Source organism: Phocoena sinus, chromosome 20 (genome assembly GCF_008692025.1).
Source record: "Phocoena sinus isolate mPhoSin1 chromosome 20, mPhoSin1.pri, whole genome shotgun sequence".
Classification (NCBI taxonomy): Eukaryota; Metazoa; Chordata; class Mammalia; order Artiodactyla; family Phocoenidae; genus Phocoena; species Phocoena sinus.
Genome location: NC_045782.1, coordinates 13,896,728 through 13,920,526, shown reverse-complemented (window position 1 = coordinate 13,920,526; position 23,799 = coordinate 13,896,728). Strand labels below are relative to the sequence as shown.

The 23,799-nt window shown below is 47.5% G+C and overlaps 1 protein-coding gene across 2 annotated transcripts in view; it reads left to right on the top strand.

Annotated features, from left to right (window-relative positions):
- NXN (nucleoredoxin) overlaps window positions 1-23,799 on the top strand; it is a 140,415-nt gene that overhangs the window by 95,086 nt on the left and 21,530 nt on the right. For both annotated transcript variants that reach the window (XM_032616415.1, XM_032616416.1), the window contains exon 2: window positions 21,800-21,917. In XM_032616415.1, coding sequence (XP_032472306.1) covers window positions 21,800-21,917 — 118 coding nt within the window. The remainder of the gene's footprint in view (window positions 1-21,799; window positions 21,918-23,799) is intronic.

The window sequence follows — 23,799 nt, the reverse complement described above, 5'->3', positions numbered from 1 at the left end:
GGCCAAGGACAGCTCTCCACAGATACCTCACAGACGACCTAGCTTTGATCCTGGTTCCTGGTGAAGTCTTGGTGATGGTACCCAAAGGAAGCTGCGTGTCACATGGGACTGTTACTTAATTTACAAATCAACTAAAAGCTGGCAAGTGTCTTCCAAAAATAACAACTTCAGCTTCTGAATAGTTCTGAGAACAGTGAATTAGCAAAGTCATTTGTCCATTGGAGATGAGAAACTGGCATTACAGATGGTAAAAGAAGGCTCCTGTGGTTTTTGTTCTGGAGATGGCATGTACCCGGCTCATCCAAAAGTGCTATCACTTATTAGATCACTAAGAACAAGTTGCAGGGAATTCTCTGATGGTCCAGTGGTTACGACTCTGAGCTTACACTGCCTACAGCGTGGGTTCCATCCCTGGTGAGGGAACTAAGATCCCGCAAGCTGTGGTGCGGCCAAAAAAGAACAAGTTGCAAAGAAGAGAAGGAAGCCAGAATGAATGGAAACCTGTTCTAATCTGGTGAAACTGCTCCCCCAGGAAACATTTCTGATAGTGACTCTTGAACTATTACAGTACAGGTTCTAAATGAGCCTCCATAGCCCAGAGTTGAGTTCACGCCCTTGGCCTATGACCTTTCTCCTGTCTGAAGAAGCAGAGACCCCTCAAAGCCACAGATAATCTGATGTTTCTGGTAGATTTCTCCACAGAATGGTAAAAGGTATAACAGGGGTGTGAGGTAGCCTGCCCCTCGTATAAAATATCGGCCTGAGAAACCCTGACTTATTAGGCAAAGTAACTAATCAGTACTCTGTGTTGTCTTGTTTGCCAGGGATGAGTCAGTCTCACTTTACTGCAGATGATATGGCTGGGCCTTCTAGAATAATTAGCTTAGGTTTACCTTGGTCCAGGTGAACTTGGCCGTCCAGATGGCAGGGCAGGCTCAGCCATGGAAATTGGAGTTTCTAGTGAAAGACAAGTGCTTCGCACTACCAGTGGAGCCATACTTGAAGACCTGGTAGGATCCCAGCCTAGAGCACGCTCCACAACGACCCAAGATTCTTCTCTTACTGGAGCACGTCCAGTTAGAATCCCAGAGGTAAAGACCACAGTGAGAAAGCTTTCCTGAGGGGTTTAGTGTTTGTTTTGTGCCTACAAATGCCTTGACTTTCAAACGTCTGCCTCCTCTTATGTAGGCTTTTAGGCCTTTTCTTTCTTCAGCCATCATGGAAAAGAATTTTGGCAGATGCAAGGCTAGATTGGACCCCCTTATCTCCATCTCCCCTCGGGGACTGCTGTCGAGTTGCTTGTCTCATATGACAGGAATCGTTTTCTGCTGGTTTTGATTGAGTTCTCTGGCACAGTGGATAGGATTTGTTGTAGCACATGCATTCCCCTTGCCAAGGTACACAGCGTCTTTAGACTTAGAGGCTTGTTTTATGATTTCTCCCCACTAAACTTAATTTATTCTATATATCCCATGGCAGAACTAAACACTTGTGGGTATTTGGCTGCCAGAACTGGAGGTGGATCCGATGGGGCCGTGTCTATACTTGTTGAAGAATGAGAGGGTTGCTTCCTTCTGGGGCATGTTTTCAGAGAGAGTTGTGCTAATTCAAACAAAACTTTTCAGCAAACTTATTCATGAATAGAATTTACGGGATAAATTGATTCTAGGGGAGCAGTCAAATTTTTGTTAGCCTTAGGGAAGGTATTTTGGATTGCATAGAAAGTGATGCCCTTCCTCTGCCTGTAACCTGGGGCATAGCTGTCTTGTTAGGACATGGTGGGACTCAGGAGATGCAAGGGCTGAGAAGAGCAGGGGCCACTGTGAAGGCTTTCAGCCGCTCCTATTACTATATGTCAGTGTATGAAAATTTTTTAACTTTTAAAACTCTACTCGGGCGAGCAGATGGAATCATTTAAAAGATCTCAGCAAGAGGCACGCCCCCCCCTTCCCAGGACCTGCTATGACTTTCAAGGATCTGAAAAACCTTAGTGAGAAGAGTGAGGTAGGGTGGGAAATGAGAATTGGAAACAGGGATTCCAGATTCGTTCATTTAATCAACAAATATTTTTAGTGTGTGCCTACTCTGTGCCAGGAACCATGCTGGGCGCTGGGGGCTCCATGATCAGCCCTGCCCTCACGGAGCTCTGCAGGCCAGCGGGGAAGACAGACATGATTCGACAAGTCACACAAAATAGATAATGAAAATCGGGGCTATGAAGGAAGTGCACCAGGGCTTGGACGTATCATGGGGAACCTGGTCTAGACTTGTTGGGGGGTGAGAGGGGCCACTGGGCTCCCCTGAGGAAGTGATGTTTGATCCAAGATCCCCAGGATGAATAAGAAATAACCGGCGAAGTTGGAGGGCAGTTCAGGCAGAGGGACTCAAACTTCAGTGGGCATAAGTGTTAACCTGGGAGCGTCCTTAAAAGTTACATGTTTGTGTCTCATCCCCAGAGAGTCAGACTCAGTGGTTCAGAGGTGGGGCCCCCAAACCTATATCACCCCAGGGGATTCTGATGCAGGTCATCTGGGGAAATACTGTATTAAATGTTGGGGGACGCTCTTTCCCTCCAATGTGCAATGTTTGCTAAACTCCAGGCCTCCTTCATAAGGGTGGATGCACTTAGGTTTGGCATGAGTGTAACCCCAAGTGTTCAGGGGAACCTTGCCAGCTTCCTGGTCAGGGTGAGTTTTATGAGGTTCCTTGACGGAGACGTCACTGGCCATGGCCGAGGTGGGTTCTCCCTGCTAGGGCCTGTGGGAAGAAGTCATCGTGGTGCTCCCAGATGGCGGGAAAGCTCAGACCGAGCCAGCAGGGTTTCCTCCTGACGAAGAGCTTTCTGGAGACTCTGGGGCCTCGGCTGACATGCAGGGGTAAGCCGAGCCCACCGGATTCTCTTCCCCCTTCTCGCTGCTACCTCGGCTGGCACTGGACCTGAGGAATTTGAGGTGGCAGGGCTCTTACTGGGATCAGAGCCGTTGGTTAAACTATATCATGTTTTTTTTCCATTCTCTATTTCAAGTCTCTGGTTATATCAGGAGGAAGTCTTGAGGTGCACCCCTTCTTTAAAGCTCTGGAACACTTGCTCGTCTCCTTTTCAACAGAGAAAGCAGACCTCAGAGCCTTTTGCAGGCAACAGGGGCTAGATCCAATTTAATAATCGTTTGGGCTTTGTATTTATGGTAAGCGGTACTGGTTTTCTGTTTACAGCAGCAATATCAAATTTCCTTTCAAAATAAAAATATTTTTTTTCTTACATAAAAGCCTTATTTAAAGCAAACTAAGTAAATAAGAGAGTTAGGGATACAAACTGTAAATGATATATGTGAACAACTGAATTTGGGAAATATGGGCCTGGAAGGAGCCATCTGGATTTTCCATCTCGTTTAATCCTCATAGCAACCCTGTGAGGCAAGAACAGTCAGAGAAGTGAGCTAACCTGGCCGGCCTGGCCGACCTCCCTCTGCTCTCTCAGCCTGCCCTTCGTGGTGACTGGGGGACACGGGGAAATACACATTCTTCTGTGACCCTCAGCTCCCCTGCCTGCGCTGTCCCCTGCTCTCTGGGCCTTTTCCTGCTGTCTGTAGCCAGAGCTGCTCTCAGAGGAGCTGGGCCTCACCCTTTGTCCTGGCCTCCTTCGCTTCAGCCCGGGGAGCACGGGGTCTTCATTGTTGCGAGCAAAGAACAGAGCTCGAGGGCACGGGAACCCGGTCTCTTGACTGAATTTGCCTGTTCTTGGACGCAGATGATTCTCTGGGTGGTCTGGAGCCCCGTCTGAAAGTTGTTGACATTTAACAGTTCGGTTCTGCTAAAGGTTGACAGGATTATTGTGCTCTTGAAAGTGGTCTGCATGTCCCAGAAAGTCCACACTCCTGGGGAATCAATTTGTGTGTGGTTTCTATTCAGAAGGCCTCAGCAGTTTACGTTTCCTAAGCAAGTGATTAGTGGCATATTCAAGGTCTGATTCACTGGGCCATTTATGTCCTGGAGGAGAAAGTCAGTCCAGTCACAACCTCAGAAACTTTACACACTCTGTCCATTTTGGTTCTGTGGCACCGGTGGCTTCTGGAATTGGCCCACAAGAAGGTACTTGGCCTGGGAGTGTCCACAGAGGGCCACCCCTCACTGAGCTGGATTTGGAGAATGAAAGTTGGTAAAGACTTGCTGTGTCTGCTCCTGAATGCCACACGTGCTGTTATACCTGCGGAATGTAGACTGCGTGGCGGGGGTTAAAAAGTAGCCACTCATCTTATCTGTAGAGGAAACCCTCAGGCTTCCTTCAACCTCCTGACTTACCTCAGGGCAGTGTCTCCTGGAGCCAAAGAGAAGGAAGAACCTTCCTGGCGGGAGAGCCACCCTCTCCTTGGGAACTAAAAAAATATAAATAAATAAATAAATATTTTCAATTAAAAACATCATTGTATGTAACTTGTTGCTTTTCCCAAAGGAAAAATAAGTTTATATACTTCAATTAAAAATAATAAAATAAAATTAAAAAAAATAAAACTAAAGAGATCTGCAAAGATTAAAAAAAAAAAAACACCAAAAAAAGGCCTCTTCTCTGCAAGTTTGTGACAGTTTGACCACCACGGCCACCTTCCCTTAGACCCACAAGTCAGAGAGGCAGGCCAGTTTTTCTCCCATCTGCATGTAGTATTTTAGGCTCGTGTGTAAGGAGTACTGTATTTTAAGTTGGTGGCTGGCAGAGAGCGGAGGCCCTGGTACTGATTTGCTGTGTCATCGTAGGTGAGTCATCTTGCTCCCATCTCTGCATCCCTGGCACAGGGAGGAGTTTCCTCTCCAGGGTCCCAGGATCCTGTGGGGGCAACAGAAGAAGTTTAGATGAGAAAGGGATTGGAAAGGGTTAAGAACATAATGTAATTTTGCTTTTCTTTCTCCGGGCTTTGGAGCGGTGAGGACTCCATGGTACACAGGGGCCCTCCGAGCACACATATCCCCACATCTGTCTTAGTTAGGAGTTGTTTACAAAGAACAGAAATTCGCTCAAGCTGGCATCAGGAGGTTGGGGGAGGCTCTCAGAATACAGCTGTTAATCACACGGGCATCCAGATTCAGGGAGTAGGGTTCAGCTGGGATGCGGCGGGACCAGGATGGGATTTCAGAAACGGGTGTCTCTCCCTGCCGTGCAGTTTCTCTCATTTGCTTCTCGGTCCCTGACTCTCTAGTGTCTGTCTTCCTCGCTGTCCCATCTGTTTGTTTGGGAGGATAGGGGGCTGTAGGACTGTGTCATTTCCTTCTTGTCCCTGGTCCAGCAAGGCTACTCCTGTCTCCATTTTACATGAGATTTCGTCCCCACCTCCACTGTCGCCTAACCAGTACTTCACCTTTTTCACATCCCTGCCACACTTAGAAAATGATCGTTGTGTGTCTTCTGGGATAAAGGGACAGGGCAGGTTGTCACCAGAGGCCTAGGACTTGGGGGGTGGGGTGGAGACCCAGCTGCCCCGAGGGCTGAGAGGATCAGTATGGCGCCCTCCTTTAACCTCTTTATAGATCACTGGTTGGGGAGCCCTGCCCTTACTGAACTGAACTCTGTATTCAATTTCTAAATTCCCAGGAGAGAGTAGAATTGGTCTCAGATCAAGTGTCCACAGGTTGGTCTCAGATCAAGTGTCCACGCTTGCTGCAGTCACCTGTGGCCTGAGGCCGGCACCCGGGGAGCAGACATGTCCCCAGGGTCCTCACGATGGGGACGATTGGGGTGTGTGGGGGGCAGGGACTGGCATCCCAGGTGGAGCATCCAAATAGTGAGCAGGCTCCTCTCCTCCCTTGAAGGTGGGGACCTTTGTCCTCAATCTCTGTGGTCCCACGACATCTGGCACAAATACTTGGTAGGTTTTGGACACTCAGTTAATGTCTATTGTTGAATGAGCGCCTAGGCCCGTGCGGGGTGGAGACCTAATGTTCTGCTGAGCGTGACACTTGACATCTCTGTAAACTCAGCCACCTCCCCACCCCCTGTGTCACATTGTGTGACGCTGCTTCGCCCCCATTTCTCCGGGACATCTCGCAACCAACCAGGGCCTTCATGCCGTTTTCCTCTTTCTCGTTACCCTCTGAAGTCTCAAACCGAGAGCCTTTAACCAACGGGGCAGGCCGCCTGTGTTTTTTCTCAGAATGAGGCATTTGGAACCAATTGTGTGGTGGCCTCTTAGAGTTAGCTGTTTAGAAGTTAAACAACACACACTAATACTGCATTGTAAAAATGTCTTTCCGGCCAATGTCTTGGACTTCTGTGTTTCTGTGGAAACACCCATCTAAATTTCCTGCTTGATTTTTTTCCTTAATGGTCAGACATTAACTTGGCAAATACTACTGTTTTCTAAAACGCTGCTGCTGTTAAAGCAGCAGCAGCAGTACCTTTCGGGGGTAAGAAATCAACATTCAGTCACTGGAAATAAATTGGTAGTGGTTGACATCCTGCTGAGAGTGACAGAGACCCTTGGCTTAATGAATAATTTCATCTCAGTTCCTTCACTTGCCCTGTTTTATAACAGCTTTATTTAGCAGAAAGAGAGATGTAAACGGATCTTTCTTTGTAAGAATGGGGGGATGTAATACTTTGTTCTGTATTGACTCCCATATTTATTTCTATATTGGGTATGTAGCTCTTTCTTACTTATTCTACATGAATCACTTGGATGCATAAATTCAAGGACATATGTTTGCAGCTCTCACACATCTGTCTTGAATTTCATCTTTTCCACCCGGTCTTCTACTTTCCAAACAATTTACCTCCCTCTTTCTCTCTCCCTGCTGTTATTTATTTCATTGTGCCGTGGAACCCTTTCATTTCAAGAGCCGGCGGAGGGGAACAATGCAGGCCACACAATCCATTTCTATATAAAGGCATCTTGGAGCATGGCGAGCATAGCTTCTTCATATAGGATACGATTCCTTTTGCTGGGGACACTGCTGGTCCAGAGCACATAGCAGCATGGCTGACCCTGGTTTCAGAGCTCTGGAGGAGCCTGGCTTGCTGGGTTCCCAGCAAGGTAATATTGTTCCCATCATGGACCAATCCAGTCCAATTTATGGCTGACCTTCATGTGCCCGGCTCCGTGCAGAAAGGGCCCTTATGACTATCCTCTTTGATCTTTTTTTTCCAGACTGAGAATTTCTCACATCATTGTAAATGTTTCCTTTCCTCCCCTTGTCATTTGGCTGGGGCTCCGTGGGGACTTCCTGAAGCAGGAAAGTGGTAACAAGGGGTTTAACTGGGCACTCAGAAAGTTCTGCCAAGAAACAGAGCTTTCTGTGCAGCCAGGGCAAAAAAAAAAAAAAAAAAACCTTGATGAAATAACAATCAGGAAATTGAAAGAAGTACTCTGCTGATGGCCTCAAGGTGGAGCAGGTATGGGTGGTGCTGAAATGATAAACATCGCTGAAATTCTCACAAACCATACTTCCCACCCCTATTTTCATTTGGAGAGAGGACATGGAAATGCTCACCCCGCCGACTTGTAATTTACAGCATTTGGGTTAGGAGGTGTTACGCAATTGCATTCCTAATCTACTGGAAGCTGCAGAAAGTTTTGAGCCTATTTGCCTCATTTGTTGTTTGGATAAGAACTTATTTAGTAGCTGTTTAGGAACCATGATGAATGTGTGAGAACGAAATACCAGCTTGCTTATTTTTCATGCCGTATCTGTAGAGTCAAATGTGAGAAGCTAGTAAACATACTTTCTTGGCCTGAACATCACCATCATCGTCATCGTCGTCATCATCATCGTCATCATGATGGATTGAATACCTACCAGGTGCACAGCGCTGAAGATGCAAAAGCAGCATAAGATTTAGTCTCCTGGAGGGACTCGTCAGATGGAGGAGACACAAGGTGGTTTTGAGCCCTGGAAGGATGAACACAGTAGGGTCCTAGAAGGGTGGAATTCTCTTTTGCAATTGACTTGCTGGATCACATCACATCCTTAAATTCCCTTGTTCCTGTAGTTTGTGAAATCTCCCTCTCTTTCTCATTGGATCTTTTCACTGTGGTTCCTTGGCCCTAGGGGTTCTATCATGTGCAGTAAGTCCATGCTGGACATGCCATTCAAGTGCTGAGTCTGAGAGTTAGTGGAAAATCAGAGCTTGGAGCTCCAAGGTCATGGAGAACTGAGGAGGCTGGGGGAGCTCTGTTGTCCTCCCTCAGGAACCTGCACTAACACCGCCTCCTGGGGGAAGGTCTGTTTTCAGATGAAGAAGTTTTCTTTGTATGGATTTTAATTGTATTTATTTAGCCACACCATGCGCGGTTTGCAGTATCTTAGTTCCCCTACCAGGGATCGAACCCATGCCCCTTGCGGTGGAAGCGCAGAGTCCTAACCACTGGACCGCCAGGGAAGTCCCTGGGTTTTTATTTTAAAAAATTTAAATGAAAACAAAACCTTGCTGGCATTTTTTTTTTTTTTTTTTTTTTTTTTTTTTGCAGAAGTCCCTTTATCAGCTATAGCCAGTTCCCAAATTTGATGGCCTTACATTTTGTATTGAACTGTGAGGGATGGATTGGTTGGGGCCAGGATGGGGGCAGGCAGGGGGGAGTGGGTATGAATTGATGGCATCTACCATTTTCTGGCTCGGGAGGGGGGAATGTGGGAGATACCACTACTTTGACAAGCAACTCCCTCCAGCAGAATCCCCAACTCTGCAAGGAACGGCAGTCTTCCTTCCCCACAGTCCTTATTCCTTGGGTTCCTGTCTTCCCTTTTTGTTTTAACCTCATGGGCCCTATAAAAACCTGGTGTGCAGACCCTCAGAATTTATTTCTCTTTGGTATGAACTTAAACATTCTGGGTTGAACTTGTATGGTGACGCATCTCTCAAAGGAGGTGGCAGACCCAAGATCCCAGTGTTCCAGTAAAAACACACTGCTCAAGGTGAATGTGGGCAAACTTTCCCGATAATATCAGCAGAGGGATCCACAATGGCACAAGCCACAGAAACCCTATCCCCGCGCCCGCGCCCCCCCCCCCCCCCCCCCCCCCCCCCCCCCCCCCCCCCCCCCCCCGCCCCGGAGAAGTGAGTGCCTTGGGAGCTGCGACATGGTCTCTCCAATTCCAGAGTGGTTCTGGCTCCTTGTCCTCTCTCCTCTGAAAACTCCCAACCCCCCTTCTTTAGTTCTTCTTTCTTTTTTTTTTTTTTTTTTGCGGTACGCGGGCCTCTCACTGTTGTGGCCTCTCCTGTTGCAGAGCACAGGCTCCGGATGCGTAGGCTCAGTGGCCATGGCTCACGGGCCCAGCCGCTCCGCGGCATGTGGGATCTTCCCAGACCAGGGCGCGAACCCGTGTCCCCTGCATCGGCCATCCCCCATATGCCCCTTTGATGGCATATGTTATTACTAGCCACCCCCTTACTGTTCCAAGCCACTCTGCCCAGTAGAGGCTTTTATACCAGATGGGGCTCTAGGAAATCCCTCTGTCAGCTTGTGAAAACTGCAGCACAGGGAAACAGAGCAGCCTCTCCTCTGTCTTTGGTGATGGCCAGAAAGAACTTGGCAGCCATATGTCCCTTTGTGATCCCAGCAACTGCTCATCTCCTGGCCTGTTGACTCATTAGGACAGGAAGTTGTGTGGCACAGTCAACGAACCTCTTTAATTGGAGTTGCAAATGGGACCAGGTTCCAAATATTCGGAGAACAGGACTCTCCAAGCCCGAGGTGAGGGATTAAGAAATATTTTGCATTTTAGCACTTTTGAAAGGGTAAGAAGAAAACGTTTTTTGTCTTTATATTTGTGGACATCATTTCTTATCTCATTAATTTTTTCTTGTTGTTGATTGAAGCCAGTCCGAAGGTGCAGTTTTCTGAAAGGACCTTTAGTAGCAAAGTTGCGTGGTGAGTGACTCCCAGGAAGGAAGGAGGGAAAGCGGACGGAGGCCGTGGCCTCCGTGTCTTAGAACATGTCGGCTCCTTCTGAACTGCTGGTTGCAGACAGGATGCAGCTTCATTCATAGGAACACACTGTGGCTTTGTCACCAGAGTCACAAAGCTGCAGCCCACTGCCAGTGCTGGCAGCCAGGCCCAGGCCTCCTAGCCACATGAAACACCACTTTTTAAGTGTTTACGCTTCTCATGTCCGCTAGCATGGACACCATCCGTCCCTTTCGTCTCAGGTGGTCGTGGTTAGAATTAGTGGCCATTTCTTAGTTGTTCTGCCGCACCCCTGTTAGCAGGAAGGAGCATCCGTGGACTGGATGCTGGTTTGTAAAGTATCTGCATTTCCACGAAGAAGTGGAGCTTTTGCCCCTCCCAGAGCCGCTGCTGGGGAAGCAGATTCTCCTCTGCTCTCCCTTCCTTCATCAAAGCCCATCTGCTAACCTTCTGGCAGGAGGCCTCTTGTAATCTATTCTGCATTTATTTGTGTGGATTATTCTGGGTCCCAGCCCTGGCAGGGGCCAGTGGCCCTGTGATGTCCTGATCACCATTTTTCGAACACTGCTTAGTAAGTGCCCTTGCAGTTTGATTATGTGCAGGGCCCATTGCCCTAGATGGCCTTTCATCAGAGATTTCTTCATATTCTCTACCAATAGACTCTGGAAGGACACACATTAGAAGCGTTCTCATGTGAGTGTTTACTAAGCACGTCATATGTCTTATTTATCCTCATGGTAAGCTTAGGAAGTATTGGGCTGGCCAAAAAGTTCATTCGGCTTTTTTCCGTAACATCTTATGGAAAAACCCGAACTTCTTGGCCAACCCAGTAGGTACCATGGGACCATTTTGCCATTGAAGAAAGTGAAGCTGGGGGGGCTGCTGTGTAATTTGCCTGAGGGGCAGGGCCAGGATTCCAGGCCATCTGCCCCCAGAGCCTGTGCTCTCAGCTGCTACGTGTGCTTCCGTCCCGCGTTCATGCAGTGAGGATTTGGAGGCCCCCAGAACACAGCAGTCTGCTTGGAGGAAGGATGAAGGGGCAGTGGTGGTTCTGTGTTGGACCTAATAGAAGCATGGTATGCGCCCCTCATGCTGGGAACCGGCAGGGCTTTGACAGTACTTTGGAGCCACAAGTGAAGACAGAAGCAGAGCTTGCTGTCAGCCAGTGAGGTGTGTGGTGGAAGGCTGGCTGCTGACAAGGACAGACGTCTCTTGGATAAAGAGATAAAAGGAAGAAGCAGCGTATCAGATCCTCCACCTCATACTAGCTGCAGAGTGGCTCCTGTTGTAAAAGAATATCTTGCAGAGCAAAGTGAGGCTCTTAAGAACTTAACAAGTCCCCACAGCACCAGGCTGGGAGTACCCAGCACTTACTCTGTAGGGTTGTCTCCTGGCCTGGTTCCTATGTCTGCAGGTGTCCCACATTGCACAAGGCCTAAGAAGTCATTTCCCACATCCCCGCCTCTGCCAGAATGTAACCTACAAAAAAAAAAAAAAAAAAAAAGAATGTAACCTACAGCTGACATGGATGCTTGATGGGGGTTAGAGGGGTCAACACATTTTTCCACTTAGGGTCAAGGAGAAATGGCAGTGTCCTCTTTAGGCCTCATCATCATTTCTGACATTTATCGAACACTTACTGTGTACCAGGCAGTGCTCTAAGCCTTATACATATATTAATCCAGTTCATTCTAGCAACAACAACGTGGAGCAGGTATTGTTATTATCCTCACTTTACTCATGAGGAAATAGAGGCTCAGAGAGGTGAAGTAACTTGCCCCACGTCACCCAGCAGGGATGTAGCAGAATTGCGATTTGAACCCAGGCAGTCTGCTCCAGAACCATATTCTTAACCATTTTACCTATACTGCCTTCTGATAGATAAAGATTTGAGTGACCAACAAGGACCAAACTCAGCCCTGAGCTGTTGTTGCTTCTTGGGGCTGCCCCTGCATGGAATCACAGTGGTTTTATGGAGGATGTTTGAAACAGTAAGCGTGTTTGATTGAACACACAGAGCCATTCCTGGCACGTTCATTGAACTAAGATGGAGCCAGGCTTCCTTCTGGCCCTTCTTGCTCACTTTTCCTGGCAGTTACCGCATGTTATGCCTGCACAGAAGTAGTTATAGCTCCACTTCTGTGCGTGTGGTAAAATAGATATAACGTTGACCCTTTTTACCATTTTCCACTTCTAAACCGTAAGGCTCCTGAAGGCAGGCCTGGTGTCTCACACCCTTCATGTCCCCTGTGGCACTTTGATTATTGCTGTAAGTGAATCACACCTGCTGAATCTCTGCTGGATTGCGGCAGCCCAGCTAGGTCAGCTGTAAATCAGCTAGAAAACTTACTATTGTGAGATTTGGGGAAATGAAGAGTAAATTTATAACATCCCTCCTACCTAGTCTTGTCTTTTTCTTTTACCGCAGCCTGGAGTAGCAGAGATGGACCCAGAAGGAGAGTGTGTGGTGTATTTCAGGCCTGTTGCCTTTATCTGCAAGAAGCAGCCAGGAGGTGTTATTTTGTAAACCTCACTGCTCAACGACCCTTAGGGCACAGGTCCTCTTTCTAAAACAGCTGTAGTGAAGGGGAAATTGATTGTTAATCTAGTTTCAGAGCTGCTCCCCTGGGAGGGCTTTGATTTCTCATAAGCTGGTGCAGGTTCCGATTAGCCCGGCCCAGTCCACTTGTGCCTCTTCCTTGATCTCACTGGTCCATTCTCTGTGTTGCCTCCAGACAGAGGAGAGCTGGGGAAGGGAAGGGATCAGAGACACGGTTAGATAAAGGGATAAGAGCTTTAATTCCACCAGCACTTGTTTTGGGTAATTTATTCTGCAGTTTAAAGAGCTTTCTGGGCCCCCAAGTCTGCCAAGGAACAAGGAAGAGTCTTGGTCATCAAGAAGCCCTTTAAACGGCTGAACTTGATTGTGTAGCTGGGCATCTAGTCTGGCTGACCCGTCGGCAGTGTTTCCTCTCTCCCTTCCTTCCTTCCATTGTCATTCCTCCATTTGCTCACCATCATTTACTGAACACATAACATGTGCCGCGAGCACTGTACTTGGCCAGCCGCTGTACCAGGCTGGAAACTTGGAGTCTCAGGCCAGATCACACACTGGGAATCCTGCCTCAGCAGGAAGGCTTGGTCTTAACTCTGGGGATATGAGGACAAGGGCCTGCTGGAGCGCTTAGAATGGTTCTGGGATAACAACCACCACCACCACCACAATAATAGCAGCTAACACTTATATAGTACCTAACCTGGGTCAGGCCCTATTCGAAGCACATGATATGACACATCTAATCTTTACAACAGCCCAGTGAGGTGTAGGTACTGTTATCTCCATTTTGCAAGTGAGAAAACTAAGAGAGGAGTTAGGTAGCTTACCTGAGGTCACCAACTAACAAGTGGCCTGAGCAGAGTTAGACCTGGGCTCCAGAACCTGTGCTGAGTAACCTCTAGTGTATGTCTATACCGCCTTGACATTGGACAGTGGGACGGGGCATTTCCCTCTCACACTGCATATATAGTGGGCTTTGGTCATGTTTGGTTAGAAAGGGTAGGGACGCTTTTGAAGATCTGTTTTCACATGCTGCTTCCAGAAAGGATGGTGTTGACCGGGGTCAGCCTTCGGTGGAAGGACTGGGGTAAGGTCTGCCTGAGAAGGTTCCAGCTGACCTTGCCAAGGAGCTGGCTGATTAATCCTACATCTATGTTAGCTTTGGCTTGATCCCACAGATTTTCAGCAGCTGTTGAGAAATTAAAAACTTAGACCCCCCAGTCAAGTGCAAGACCCAGTCCTCAGAATGAGAGGCAGATTCTGTGTCACCCTCAGGAGCTGGGGCTTCTCAGAAATTGCCGGGTTGAATTTCCCTGTGGCATGTGTGGGTGCTGACTAATCCCACCAGGGTTTCCGCTTAGCTCAGCTTTAGAGTCTGCATTTTTACAGTTTACCAGTCCCCAATCCCATCCCTTTGGATATTTGCTTCATTGTTCGGTGGGTCACTGTAAAAGCATTTCTGGTCGGCACTCCTGGGATGATAGCTCCTACAGCAGCCTTGGGATCGCTAACGAGAACCTGCCACCAGGCTGAGGAATGGGAACTTTTAAGTAACCCGATAGCCCGGTTTGTCATCCTTTTTGCTTTTGGCCAAGTCTAGCTAATATTGTCTTCTCTTTCTGTCTATTTCATCTTTGCTGCCTTGCCTTCTGTATTCTAGGCTTTGGGCGTTTGCTGGGACGCATTCTCTCGGGGTTGCCTGGCCTCTGGGTAGCTATGAAAGGAGGCGGGACGTGGCATCAAAATGAACTCTGGGTGGACGTTGTGCCAGGATGGTCACTTGAGCGAGAGCAGGCATTGGATGTAAATAAAAGTTACTGGGTCTCTCCCACCTGCAGCAGTGCCTGTCAGCATGGCCCTTCTAATGAACCTGTTCAGTAGCCGTTAGCCTTTTTTGTCCTGGTGACCTGGAAGGAGCTCCTGCCCTCAATCCACCCCCCAGTTTCAGGTGCTGGAATGGGAACCGCCTGGCATGGCTCCTCTCTCTCCTATGCTCCTTGGTAGCAGACTGTATGGTATTTCACACTTCCAAGCCAGAATCAGACGTGAGGTCAGAGTTCTCTTAAAAAGAGAGAAAAGCAAAATCCAGGGTCAGTTTAAGAAAAAAAATCCAGGTGCCTCTTTAAAATCTGGAAATCCAAAATGGGAGTGGGAGGAAGAAAGCGGGGGGGAGGCAAACGGACCACATTAAACTGGGCCCCGAATATGTACGTGTTTTGTAGAAGGTGCTTATGGCAAAAAGACCACTTGCTACAGAAGGAAATCCCTGTTTTCTGAGGAGTTTTATATGCAGCCTAGGCAGTTGATTGATTAACTTTAAAATAGAGTTGACAGGAAAACATTTTTTGAAAAGGACGCTGACAAGACAAGGGGGAAGTAAGCATAAATTTGATTCAGATATTAATAATGTGTCTCATGTGTGTAATGCTTTAGTTTTCAGAGTGTCTCCACACAACGTTACGTCGTTTAAGTTCCGTATGCATCCTGCGATGTGGGTATGACCGTGCTAGGCCAGCAGGCGTGACCTGCCCAAGGTCTGGTACCGTGTCACCTACTGACATCTACTGAGATGTCAGGGCCAGGATGGAAACCCAGGCCCTCCGAAGCCCATTTGCTTCCTCCACCACCGTTATTTCCTCCCAAGAAGAGCTTTGAGATAATGTAGAAGCACTTATGCTCTTGACTCTGGTTAAATGCTCTAATATCATACCAGGATAGACTATGAGCTCATTTCCTAGGGATCCTTAAAAAATAAGCAGCATTAGTGCTCTGTCCCAGGTGGTTCTGATCTTCACCATCCTGAAGGCAAAGGGATGAATTGGAGACCACCGGCGGTACCCAGCTCTGAATCAGTTTGGGAAGATGGAAGCTGCATACAGTGAGATTTTAACCTCCCACTCTTCACCATTGCATCATCTTCGAGTTTAGGTAAATGCTGATGTTTATTAGATTTTTCATGACAAGAGTAAAGATGGGGCAATATCACAGTTCTCCCAGTTGAATCAAGGTTAAGCCATGTACTAAAGTGAACTCTTAAAAGAAGGGGGTCTTTTTCCGGGGTCCATAGACCTCTTGGAGTCAGACAGGTTCAATAATCTGGCTTCAAAGAAATCACGAACTCTATGAAATTACACACAGACTTTTTTGTGCATGTGTATTTTCCTCTGGGGAAAGGATCTATATGTAGCTTTTATCATCAAAAGTGTCTGTGACCCCAAAATGGTTATGAAACCAATGTTTTAAGAGGCCTTTTTGAAAACCTTTAGTGGACTTGAGATGTCAGCCACACTTGAAGGCACGGAGGTGAATCTTGGTGATCATTTCTTTAAGCTCATCTCCAGTTGGCATAAAAGAATCGTCAAAGCGGACCTGTGTGACTTTTCTAACATAAATTGCCATGGTTGGAATGATCATTCTTATGCCTTCTGCACAGTTTCAGAGCAGAGTAATCGGGATGCTAAAACCTGAGACAGATAGTCCCAAGCAAATCTATAAATCACTGGTGAATGATATAAGTTCCTAAATAAATCACTCTCATATAAAATTAGGCCATGATATGTTAGTCTACAAAAGGATCAACTTTTCAGCGTCAGATGTGAGTCTAGAAACATAATTTTTTCCCACTAACCCAGTGGGCCTTTACTTGGAAACAAGGTCTAACAACAATGGACAAAACACAGCCATGACCTCTTGTCTTCCTTGAGATCCAGGGGGAAAGAAAGGGGAGGCTCTCTAGGGAGGGAGGAAGATAAGGGTCATAGGGGCTACAGTTTCTTCCCTCTCTAAGGAGGATATTGAGAAAAAAGAAGTATCTGTGATGATCTGAGGTAGGACAAGGGGAGGGTGTTATAGTCCTTCTGCCTACATGAGGGACCCAGAAAAAATTGAATTCTTCCTTATCTGTTATGGGGGAGGGGACAGCACCTTTATTTTTAGAGTCTTAAAAGGTACTACACTAAAGCAGGCCTCATCCTCAGGTCCTCCTTTTATGACATCAGCTGGGGGATGGTCCTGACTCACACTGAGTGGCCCAACATTTAGGGGCTATGTTGCCCAGATTCCATAAGTGGCCCAGCATTTAGGGGCTATGTTGCCCAGGTACCATAAGCCACCATTCCTCAAAAAATATCTAGCCAAGAGCCAATCACATGCTTATGTTTCAAGTATAATATGGGTGCCTACATTCAAACCGCTCTATTACAATCACATTACATCTGCCATCTTTATATTTGAAGCTCACGGGCTGCAGTTTCCTTTAGGAAAAAGACTAGCTACCAAAAAGCTTGTTGTTACAAGATGCCATTTGCTTGTGGGAGTCCCAAGTCCCTGGGGAGATATGACAATACATGTGACCAGGGAAGATTTCTTCTATGAAGGCAAGGATACTTTAACCGTAGAGTGGTTACTAATGAAATATACCACAACAAGTCAAAAGAATAACCTTAAAGTAACCATCCATTCCTGATAAAACTTTTTTTTAATAGATCCATTGTTTTATTTATTTATTTACCCTTGGCCGCACTGGGTCTTCGCTGCTGTGTGCAGGCCCTCTCCAGTCGCAGTGAGTGGGGGCCACTCTTGTTGCGGAGCATGGGCTCCAGGCGCGCAGGCCTCAGGAGCTGTGGCACGCGGGCTCAGTAGTTGTGGCTCTTGGGCTCTAGAGTGCAGGCTCAGAAGCCGTGGTGCACGTGCCTGGTTGCTCTGTGGCGTGCAGGATCCTCCCGGACCAGAACTCGAACCCGGGACCCCCGCATGGGCAGGCGGACTCCCAACCACTGTGCCACCAGGGAAGCCCTTTTCCTGATGAAACTTTTGTTCAAAGTGTTAAGGAAGGCTATTTTTTAAAAAATTGTGGTAAGATAGACATACATAAAATTTACCATCTTCACTATTTTTAAGTGTACATTGCAGTGGTATTAAATGTATTCATGCATGTTGTTGTGGTACCATCAGCACCATCTATCCCCATAACTCTTTTCATCTTTGTAGAACTGAAACTCTACACCCATTGAATAGTAACTCTTTCTCCCATCCCCCTACCCCCTGACAACTACCATTACAATTTCTGTCTTTATGATTTTGACTACTCCAAGTACCTCATTTAAGTGGAATCATACAGTATTTGTCTTTCAGTGACGGGCTTATGTCACTTAGCATATGTCCACAATGTTCATCCTTATTGTAGCATACCCTTCCTTTTTCAGGCTGGATAATATTCAAGACTGTTTTGTTGAACATGTTAAAGGATATCTGTCTCAACGCAATGGCTAATATTACATATGATAGTAAAATATTACAGATATATCCATTACAGTCAGGTAGAAGATAAGGATGCTCGCTACTTAATATTGTTCTGGAAATTCCAGCCAGAATAGTTCTACAAGGAAAGGAGATAAGTAATATAAATATTGAAAAAATAAGATGAAGTTGTTTTTATTTGCAAATGGCATGATTTTTTTATTCAGACTAAAGAACTGCTTTGAAATGTGTATAGTGGACCCTTGAACAACATGGGTTTTAACTGTGTGGGTCACTTATAAACAGTTTTGGTGTTTTTTTTCCATAGTAAATACTAAAGTACTGCCCTATCTGTGGCTGGTTGAATCTGCAGATGTGGAACTGAGAATATGGCGGGCCACCTTGAGCATTCCAGGATTTTGGTATCTGCGGCAGGTCTTGGAACCAGTCCCCTGTGGATACTGAGGAATGACTGTCTATTTAAAAATGAGCTGTTTTTACAATTCCATCTTTCCATTTGTGACCTGGATCCCACCTTTTTGCCTATTCAAGGACTTTGCTTCTACACTTTTCCTTTTCATCAGTTTTCTTCTTTCTCTTCTGTATTATTCCCAGTTGCATATATTACAGTGTCTCCCATCTTTAAAATATCCTCCCTCTGACCTCATCACCTGACCTCATTTTTCCAGCTACCATCCCATTTCTTTGCTTCCTTTACAGCAAAACTCTTAAAGAGAGTTGCCTATAGTCACTACCTCAGCCCCTTATCTGCTATTTTCTCCTCTTTTTATAACGTTTCTTCTTTGTGTTGTTCTCCTCTTGATGTTTCACGTGTTGTCGGGACGACTTGGACTTGTCTGGGTCCCAGGCCCATTGTAGGCATGTGTGCTGGACAGAGCTGTGCCCCGTCCTTCCCTCTTCATTCCAGTGTGTCTGTCAGCTTCACCCCTGCGCTGACTCCTCCCCGACCCCATCAAGGTCATATGTGACCATTGGTGCCACATCCACTGGTCAGTTCTCTGTCCTCATCTTATTCAACATCTCCGGGCATTTGACACAGTGGCCTACACTGTCCTCTCCGAAACACTTGGCTCACCTGCCTGTTGGGACACTGGAGTCTCCCTGTTTTCCTGTGTCACTCATCACTCCTCAGCCTGCTGTGGGTGGTACCAGGCTCTCCCCTGGGGTCCCTTTTCCTCTGTAGCCGTGTCTTCTCCTTGGATGACCTCACCTGGTCATCCAAGACTCTAGGATCCTCACAGATACCCAAATCCGCGGATGCTCAAGTCCCTTATATAAAATCGCACGATATTTGCATATAACCTATACCCATCCTCCTGTACACTTCAGATCTTTTCTAGATTGCTTACAATACCTAATACAGTGTACGTATAACGTAAATAGTTATACCTACAATGTAAACGCTATGTAAATAGTTGCCTGCACTTGGCAAATTCAAGCCTTGCATTTTAGAACTTTCTTGATTTTTTTTTTTCCCCCCGAATATTTTTTTTTTTTTGGGGGGTACATGGGCCTCTCACTATTGTGGCCTCTCCCGTTGCGGAGCACAGGCTCCAGACGCGCAGGCTCAGCGGCCATGGCTCACGGGCCCAGCCGCTCCGCGGCATGTGGGATCTTCCCGGACCAGGGCACGAACCCGTGTCCCCTGCATCGGCAGGTGGACTCTCAACCACTGCGCCACTAGCGAAGCCCTCCCCCGAATATTTTTGATCTGCGCTTGGTTGAGTCCGCAGATGCGGGACCTGTGGATATGGAGGTCTGACTGTATGCTTAGAATAAAATTCCGTTATTTTTACACGTCTACAGGGCCTTGAAGATCTGGTCCACGACTGCCCTTCTGACCTCATCGTGGCTCCCCTCCCTGACTGTCTGGCTGCGTCCACTATCACCTTCCCCATTCAGCCTCCCCCCGTGTGCACGTGACTTGTTTCATGTCATTATCTGTGCTCAAATGCCATTTCTTCAAAGATGCCTTCCAGAGCACTCACTAAAACATGTACCACTCCCCCCAGTGTGCCTTCGCTCTTACCCTGCTCTGGCTTCTTTTTATTGCTTACAAGTGCCTGAAATTATTTTTCTCTATATATTCTTGCTTATATTGTCTGTCTCTCCCACTAGAATAGAAGCTCTGCAAAGGCAGCCACGTCATCTGCCTTGTTCTTTCTTGTCCCTTGGGCTGGCACATAGTAGGTGCTCAGTTAATATCTGTTCAATGAATTGCAGCACTTACCACTTGTAAAAAGATATCTTGAGAAAAACAGTGTATTTATAACAGTGAGATAGATGTGTATCTCCTAAACATCAGTAAGTAAAAGAAAGATAAGCAACAAAAATGAGCATCATTTTTTCCTATCAAATTGGAAAACCTAATGGTAGTGATAATGTTGGTGAGAGTACCAGGAAACGGGTGCTCTCATTTGCCATTGGTGGAATATAAAATTGTCTAAGCTTTCATAAGTGATGAGTCATGGGTTATTTTTATCTCAGTTTTTGTGGTTTGCTATGTTTCCCATTTTTCCCAATAGTTACTTTTCCCCCCAGTAGTTACTTTTGAAATCAGGAAAATCTGATAATCTTAATCCCCCACCACCCCAACTTTTTTTTTTTTTAACCTGGCTGGATCCTGGTACCAGCAAACTTGTAAAGCTAATCCCACTGGTAGGATGGTCTTGTTTTGTTGTTGAATCTCTTAAGAATGTTTAATCTGAATCCTGTATCGGGTTTCTTGGGAATAGTTTAAAATCGGTCACTGGAAACTTTATGGGCAGAGTCACCCTTGATCTGAGGTCCTGGCCGGTTTGGGGAGCCCAATGGAAACGTGAGACTGGGAAAAACATGCAGCACTAAGGGGGGCCCACCCAGTTAGAGATGGGGTCCCACAACCCTTCCTGCCAAGTCCCAGGTCTCCATAGGCTGGGTAGGCCTCACATTTCTTGGCAGATACACTGCCCAACTCCCTGGCTGCTTGGGACTGAGTTAAAAACAATGATCACAGCCACCCATGCCTTTTCCTCTGCTTTATGCAGCTGGATTTCTGATGCCTGTTTCCCTCGATACCTCCATATCCTATTGTACCAGTGCCCACAGGACCAGCCCCTCCTGTCTGGGCCCCAGGCCCCCGGAAGGGAGGCTCACAGCTGAATCACCAGTGGGCCATCCTGCAATCTCCCCTTGTTTCTTTCTTTTCTGGAGGTGCATTGGTAGTTCAACATTTCATTTCTTTACATCACTTTCTGGCCTTGGCAGTTCAGTTCCAGAGCTCTCAGCAGCCCACCTGACCAGCACCACCCAGACGGCCAGGAGCTTACAAAGGAGCCAGCACACACTCGGCTCCTAGCCCTGGGCCGTCGCCTTCACACTTTCTCAGCCTCGGCTCTCAGACCCTGGCCCTCTGACAGCTGGCACAGCTGACTGCAGGAACCTGCCAAGGACTGGGGATTGTTTTAAGTGGCACAGGGAAATGAGGGCTGGGGCTGGCTGGGGATCGTGCTTCCCAAGTGTCTGCAGGCTGAGTGGCCCACACTTAGAGCGACTACCGATATTTCTGTGCATGGACCTGGTGAAGTGGGGAGAGGGGCCGATTTTAACTCTTGGTCATCTGTTGAATGCCCTTGTCCCTTCTCCCTTGGGGCCAAGGGGACACGGCCGAACACCTGCCTGCTGATAGGGCGGAGAGGCACCAATAAAAAGCCTCCCTTCCTGCCTTAGCCACCTGGTGGAGGTCTGACTGTATCTGAAAGATGCCTGATCCATCTTCATGTTCGTGCTTCTTAGAGACAGTGCCCATGGGGGAGGTAGGAGAGAAAAGCTCACCCAGGGCGAGTGTGGTTCTCCGTTGGCCTCTGCTGCGACTTGAGCCTGGGTGTGGCTCTGACTTGGGGTCCGCTCCACTGTCTCAGGCCGCAGGGACAAGTGGGATTGTAGCTTCTCTTGCCCCTTTTGCCCAGTCAGCCCTGCTTTCAATCAGTAATTCATTTAATCTGTACTTTCGTGTTTTCCAGCCTGTCTACCCCTGAGGCCCAGGAGGCTCCGAAGAACTCTGCAATTAATCTGGTTTGGATTTAACCACCTTCTTTTACTTTTCTTCTTATAGCTTAAACTTTGGAACAAATATCGAATTTCCAACATTCCATCACTAATATTCTTAGACGCCACCACCGGGAAGGTCGTGTGCAGGAATGGGCTGCTGGTGATCCGCGATGACCCAGAGGGTAAGACCTTGCTTTGTCCACCCGTACTCCCTGCTCTACCCCCCTGCCTTGCCCTCCTCCCTGTTGGTAGAGAGTGTATAAAGGAAATATATGAGTGTGGGTTTATTTGGCTAGAGAATATTGTCTTGATGAAATTACAGTATTCTCCAGGTCATGGTTAAGATTTTTACGGAGATCAGAATGTCCCTCGTGGGGGCTTTAATTCGTGGGCCAGCGGAGATGGAATCTGAAAAAGGAAGTTTAGCTTTGAGGGCTGAGGAGGCCATTGAGAAGTGGCTTGAGCCCAGATTCCGACTCCTAGTGCTGTTTCAACGGCAGCTCTCACCTTCACAATCAGAGGCAGGCTGTGTGGTTTCGGGGTTTTTTCTCATTAAAATTTTACCGGGGCTTCCCTGGTGGCGCAGTGGTTGGGAGTCCACCTGCCAATGCAGGGGACACGGGTTCGAGCCCTGGTCTGGGAAGATCCCACATGCCGCGGAGCAGCTAGGCCCGTGTGCCACAACTACTGAGCCTGCACTCTAGAGCCCGCGAGCCACAACTACTGAGCCAGTGTGCCACAACTACTGAAGCCCGCGTGCCTAGAGCCTGTGCTCCACAACAAGAGAGGCCGCCGCAGTGAGAAGCCCGTGCACTGCAATGAAGAGTAGCACCCGCTCGCTGCAACTAGAGAAAGCCCGCATGCAGCAACGAAGACCCAACGCAGCCAAAAATAAATAAATAAATTTATAAAAACAAAACAAAAAAAAACAAAACAAAACAAAAAAAAATTTTACCGTAGCAAAGTCGCAATCTCTGCATTGCTCTGCTGGCCTGGCGGTGAGGGCCCCTCAGTTCTTGGGGCTGCTCAAGTCCTAAGCCTTGGTCTTGCTGACTGGCCGGGTGGCTGGCTGTGCCTGGGTGGCTCTCATCACCCTGCTCAGAGGCTGTCCAGGGCCTATTTCTCTCCTTCTCTCAACCCCCGCCCCCCAGCCCTGTGCACTGGAGTCATAAAAGTCATAGAAGCGTTACAAGATCTTCTGTCCCTCACTTACTGATCCAATTGGAGGATTCAACCCGGGTAACAAATTTTCCCAGTAAAAATTTCACCTGCTTCAAAGAATTGTCCTCAGTAAAAACCAGGGCAGGTAGAACCAAGTCTTTACCTTCTGAAATGTAAAAACACACACACACACACACACACACACACGCACGCACACACACACACACACACTCCGAAACTTGTTAAAAACCCAGCTTCCCTGCCTCCACCCCCAGAGATTTTTGGATCCATTTGTTTCAGGGTGGGCTTGGCCACCTGCTTTTTCAGCCAGGCTGTGCTTCTTTCTCCCTCCCATCCTCCACCCGCCCCAGGCGATTTTGAGGCAGTGGTCCCTGGACCACCCTGTGAGAAAACACTGTTCTGTTGAGTGGGGGAGCATATCATTTGCTCTTCCTGCCTGGGGCTTACGTGTCACCAGAATGTCGACCATCTGGGTTGAGTGGTTTTACGCTTTCCTTTCAGTAGACTGCAATTCTCATCTCACTTGGTTCCCTGGGCCCCAACCCAGACCAGCTGAATCAGAATCTCTGGGGGTGGGGAATTTTACAGTTCCCCAGCTGATTCTAAAATGCAGAGTTGAGGGCCACTGAGAGTCCAGGGTTGGAACGGAAGAAACTCACAGTTAATACCCAAGGCAGTGATTTCCCAACTGTCCCATCATCACAATTACTCGGGGAGTCGTTTTGCTTTGTTTTGGACATGCATCTTCAGCCTTGCCCCTGAATCCTGAGACTGGGGGTGGGGGGTGACCTGGGCTTCTGTACTTTTCAAAAGCCCCCCAGGAGATAGGTCCTGTGGTCATCCAGGTTCAGGAACCATTGCCTTGCAGGTAGGTAGGGCTCT